General features: G+C 40.2%; 1 protein-coding gene across 1 annotated transcript; it reads left to right on the forward strand.

Moving 5' to 3' along the window:
* Nucleotides 1-1,369: 1,369 nt before the first annotated feature.
* LOC124416329 (protein 5NUC-like) lies at nucleotides 1,370-5,275 on the forward strand. The gene is made up of 11 exons (XM_046897262.1): nucleotides 1,370-1,437; nucleotides 1,637-1,796; nucleotides 1,979-2,210; nucleotides 3,017-3,419; nucleotides 3,678-3,874; nucleotides 3,936-4,100; nucleotides 4,169-4,267; nucleotides 4,452-4,619; nucleotides 4,706-4,895; nucleotides 4,971-5,100; nucleotides 5,251-5,275. Exons 2-11 carry the CDS (start codon nucleotides 1,651-1,653, stop codon nucleotides 5,273-5,275), a joined length of 1,755 nt encoding a protein of 584 aa, XP_046753218.1. The 5' UTR covers nucleotides 1,370-1,437; nucleotides 1,637-1,650.
* The last annotated feature ends 725 nt before the right edge of the window (nucleotides 5,276-6,000 follow it).

Below are 6,000 nucleotides of genomic sequence, written 5' to 3' on the forward strand. Positions count from 1 at the left end.
ACCGAAACCTCCACTAGCCAAAGGAGGAAAAAGGAATTGATGCTACCTGTGATCTTCAAAACTGATAACTTCAAAATCAATTTTATAATTTCGTTGAAGTTATTTAACATATTGCCGATTTAATAATTCCTCTGCAAAGAAACAGCCCAGACCTTACCCGTACTTGTGAATATACATTGACATACATTGAAAACACATGTGCCACATATATCATCCACGTTACATTAATTATGTAAGATATCGCACAAACTTTATCATCCAGACTTATATCACCCGCTCATAAATGTGCATCAATCATGTCCCATACTGTCCACATCTCTACATTACTTAAATAATAATTACTTCAATATGTTATAAGCATTCTTTTTAAGTTGTCGTTTTACAATATTATCAAATGAGTTGGTCGTTTAATTACACGAGTTGATAAATGATAACGAGATTCCACACAGTCTGTGTTGCGTATCAACACAATCCAATTTATACAATTAACCAATTCTTCAATTTTAATCCATATATTTTTATACGGCTGGGATTTCCCTGGACGGTGGTTTCCAAGCTATATCCAGCTGTCCGGAAAGGTCAGCAGTCCCACATCTGGCAATACAAAACCGCGCTGAGGGAACTGCGACCCTAAACATTATACTTAATATCGAGCAATAAATCAACCGTCTAAGGGTCGTATGGAACTTCCAGCGCGGGTTTTTCACTACTTCATTACCCCTGGGTTTTTACCAATTATGAATAGTCAGTTGGCTGCCAGATGTGAACGCTGGCCTGTCGGGACAATAGGTACGCGAAAGCCCGAAAGGATCACGTATTGTTCAAGCATAGGTCATACCTGCATGCTTCCACTTTCCTCCTATGTATAAAATTTCCATCCCTATAACCAAGACTTCCGGTGCGATTTCTTGACCAATCCTGGATTCCCACCAATCGCAATAATCAACCAATAGGAAAAATTGACGAATCGGCGAACTCCTACACCCTCCACATTCCTTCTTACTTTACTTCAACACAGTCAGTTCCCATTGAGACATCAACCACCAACAATCCCATCAAGACCTCGAGCAACAAATACCCAACCGTTTTAAATACTAATCGAATATCTGAATTTAACTAACTATCCAGACAACGAATTATCAACATATCTTATAAACACCTCATATCAACTTGTAAATAAATAGTTAGGTTCTAAAAACAATACCAGAACAATTTATCTTAAATTAAAATCCCCTCACTCCACTAAAGTATCGTGTGGGACACAACAGTTTGTCCTCACAGGCTCGCTGACTCTTTTCAAACGCATCGCAATCACGTGAACCGCTTCAGTTGATGCCCGTCAACCGCTGAATTCGTTTCTCGCAAGGGTAATCTCGCACTGTTGTGTAACCGGACTTAGGTGATCCGGACATCCTGGAATCAGAGCCAAAAGAGCGGGTGTGTATTAAGTGTCTCACAGAATCCAAAAGGTGTTAAGAAATCCGGTTCAGAAATAAGTCTACTGATTTTTCCTAAAATTCTAGCACTCATTTGCGATTCGTTGGTTCCTCACTCATAGGCACCCTAAAGTGAATTTAAACCAGTTTGAGTTCAGCGATCAGTTTTATACCTAAGTAAATTACATTCCTTTCCCCAGTGAAGCGAACAATCATGATATACAACGTATTGGGATTTTTGACAACGTCGCTGTTGATTCTGAACGCCAGACCTACATTGAGCGCTGCAATATCCCAGCCGAGTGATAAGACTTCAGGCTTGCACTTGCACATTCTTCACACAAATGATAAGCATAGCAGGTACGACCCGGCAGGGCAAGATCTACACAATTTTGAAGAGGTTAAAATACAGTATTTTCAGAAATTTCTACTAGTCCATTGAGCGAAAAACTTTCTACAATACTGCAACATCATACCTAGACCTAAGGATTTTTTATACCTTTTCAGTGACTTGTAATTCGTGAAAATACTTCTATTCATAGGTTTGAAGAAACGTCATCAAGCTCTGGAACGTGCAGTGATTCTGATGCAGCGAAAAATAAATGCTATGGAGGATTTGCACGATTGGCGACGGTGATCAGAAATGCTCGTGCTGGTAACACCTCCGTGTTGTACCTTGATGCAGGTGACACGTACCAAGGGTCCGTTTGGTTCGTCGTACATCGATGGAAAATTGTCTCCAAATTCATGAACATCTTAAAGCCAGATGCGATGGTAAGTCGTACAATTATTTCATCGGATTATGATGATTGCAGTATGCAAGTTCGCATAATGAAGTCTGCTAACAACTCTAGAAGCACATAATAACGGACTGCTGGTATTCAAGGTGATAAAGAAGTTATTGAGTTGAACTTGAGAAAACATATATGTATTCGACATCTGTAGAAGATGAATTTCTAACCACGATTTTTCTAGGGCTGAGCTGAAACAGTAATTAAAACTGTGCTGAATGGCTGCCAAATCTCTATCAATCATATAGTCGAATGATGACTGATATTTGAATAATTTTTTTTTTCTAAAATTGGCCTCCATCTCTGTGCTACACACGTCACGTTGCCAGTTACGGTATAAGGTTCAACGAACCCAGACGATCAGTACTTCTATAATAAAAAACACGATTTCTATAATCATCACATAAAGGGCGGGGGTCAGGGTACGTACCAGTTACCACGTACATGAACGATGATAATTTATCATTCTCTGGTTGTCGGTCAGAAATATACAACGACTGAGGAACATGTCCGAGTTGCGATGAACTAAATCGTTGATGTAACCATTATGTAACGAGCCTGCGAGCCTGGTCATCGACCCTTTGATTAGAGAGTCAACGATCTTACAGCATCTTAATAATAATTATCAGCACTCATTTTGTAAACGTTATTGCAAAGCCAATTGTATATTTTAAGAAATAGTAAACAACGCTCAGTGGCTTTGAAACTACAATGTTGTTTATCATTTCGCCATTGTAAGAACTGAATTTCTTTTCGAACAAGTCTCAGTTTTCGTGATTGTATTCACAGTCTTTGGGGAACCACGAGTTCGACTACGGCGTCAACGGGTTGTTGCCGTTCTTGAGGAATGCCTCGTTCCCGATACTAGCGGCGAATCTGAATCTGACAAATGAGCCGGAGCTTCAAGCAACAAGACTCGCAAAAAGTACCATCCTCGACGTTAACGGCACCCGAGTTGGCATCATTGGGTATTTGACTCCGGAAACGAAGCTGCTTGCTACTACCGAGGACGTTATATTCGAAGATGAGATTGAAGCAATATCCAAAGAAGCGAGGCGGCTCAAGAACAGTGGGGTCAACATTTTGATCGCTCTTGGACACTCTGGCTACCCGGCGGATAAGAGAATTGCGGCTGAAGTCGAGGACATTGACCTTGTGATAGGCGGCCATACCGACACATTCCTGAACAACGGTGAGTCTGGTCATTTGCAAACTGCAATATTGCAATTCAGTTTGACTTGAATAAGTTTATTTCTCGAATCAGCATATTGCTCGATAAAAAATTCTATTGCATTTGCATTTACACGCGTGATGGTATCCTTTTTGTGGTAGAGGTTGTCGGGATTGTGTCGAGAATCACTTATTATTGCGTTGAATTAAGTTACATACGCGAATATTCTGCCAACCGTGTCTGCATGATTTATTACAGTCTTGATGCTCGTACTTTCAGGAACTCAGCCAGATGCCGAAGTATCGGAAGGCTTGTATCCCACACCGGTAATCCAAAGTAGTGGCAGAAAAGTTTATGTGGTCCAAGCTTATGCCTACACCAAGTACATCGGAAACCTTTCCATGACTTTCGATTCTGAAGGTGAACTCACTCGTATTGAAGGAAATCCCATTCTCCTTGACTCGAGAATTGAGCAGGTACTTATGACAAGGTGAGAGTTACAGTGATACGGTATCATTATACGTTAACACTTCTTAGGCCAGTGATGTAGTGGCAGAATTGGAGAACTGGAGAGAACCGGTAGACAACCTGGGGATCACCTACATCGGCAGCAGCCGCGTCCTTCTCAACGGGGATCGAAAAGCCTGTCGTCGCCAAGAATGTAATATGGGAAATTTAATGACTGACGCGATGGTTGATTACGTAAGTGGCAAATTGAAACCGATTCCACTTCATAATTCGGAACTGACTTCCATTTCTTCTGTTCACAGAACATGAGGCAATACCAAGGGGCACATGGATGGACCGATGCAGCAATCGCAGCTCTGAACAGCGGGGCTATCAGAGGTTCCATTCCTGCCAAGAACCAGGTGAGTGCGATACGCATACTTTAGTCTTAAGATGTAAGTGTGAATCTTATAACAGGTTGCGAGGAGCCGAATGAGGAAAGGAAGTTGAACTCTGATTGAACTCTCGAATCTACATAGTTTTACCATCAAAACTTAGATAACCAAGAACAAATTAAGGAAGGTTGTACTTTTATTTCATATCTAGATTTCAGCGGCTGATGTACTCTCCGTATTTCCATACCACAACGTAGCTGTCGTTGTTTTTATGAGCGGTGAGGTGTTGCGATCGATGCTCGAAAAGAGTGTTGTCTCTGTGACTAACGATTTGAATCAAGACGATAATGGCGCTTTCCTGCAGTTTTCTGGACTTCAGGTACGAATTTTAGCAAATGCAATCGAAAGGCTATGTTGCCTCAGTTTGTATACACAAATTCTAGTTTTCTTCTTTATCGCACTCAGGTGACTTACGACTATGGCAAGCTTCCTAACTCTAAGGTGGTGTCTGTAAGAGTCCGTTGTGCTAATTGCACTTTCCCTGAATTCCGTGACTTGGATGAAAAAGAGATCTACCCAGTGATCATTACTGACTACATGTACAGGACCTCTGATGAAATCAACATGTTGCGTGATTTGCCATCCAAACCAATCAGTAAGGAACTATCGCAGTCAATCTGATTATCAGTTTCGAACTGCAACACTAACTTTTTAATACGTTTTCATGCAGACGGAACTCTGACCGACGTCCTCACCGGGTACCTGAAAGCACACAGCCCTATTTATACCCAAGTCGATTGCAGAATCACTGTCATCAATACCGACAGTGCATCATCAGTTGGCACCCCAACGACGGCATCGTAAATGTACAAAGTAAGATGTAAATAACGCTTGAGTTTGGGAATTTATTGTACACCTTGTTTCAATTTTCTATAAGATTCATACATTGATTAAAAATTTCAAATTGATTTATCACCTCTTCAACTGGAATATGTTCAAAATAATTGCAGTAAGATATTCACATCTATGTCGTAAATCATTAAGTTCCTACCGAAATTTTGTTGTGTTTAAGTTGAGGAATGAATTTCAGAATTTCTCTAGGAAGAATATCAACGATCAGTGCTCCATGCCAGAATGCTGTAGCTTATCATTTAAACTAACGCAAGACAGTACGGTTTAATTTTTATTGTTTCTGCGAGTTGGTTTTTCTTCCTGAAGAATATATCACGGCTGCATCTTGTCGAATTGACGTTCGAATTTTATTCTACTTGGCTAACTTATCTTTGGGGAATTGATGTCGACCATAAAATAATTCCGTATAGGTATATGCTATTGAATCGCATTGCCATTGAATTACTGATTCACCTCTGATATGGCAGTTCTCTTGGATGTTTCTATGGGAACGAACGTCGTAAGCTTTGACATTGACGAGTCAAAGACAACAATATTTGCTATGGAATCAGTAACGAAGTTGAATTTGACATATCGGTTTGGGGTACTTCCTTCGCCTGTCGCCTTAAAATCAACATTTTTATAGAAAAATTATAAACATACGTAGTCTTGATCGAGATGTGCTTTGTTGGACAGACGTTGAAAATCGATTGAGAATTTTTCTGAATAGCAAATAATTGGGATTGTAATTTCAACACGAAACACGACATTTTACATTGTTGCACACTGCAGTATCACGCATTTCATTACGAAATTATTTCACTTCCGATGTAGAGCGGAAATTCGACAATCGTTACAGTATCTATAAG

Source organism: Diprion similis, chromosome 2 (genome assembly GCF_021155765.1).
Source record: "Diprion similis isolate iyDipSimi1 chromosome 2, iyDipSimi1.1, whole genome shotgun sequence".
Taxonomy (NCBI): Eukaryota; Metazoa; Arthropoda; class Insecta; order Hymenoptera; family Diprionidae; genus Diprion; species Diprion similis.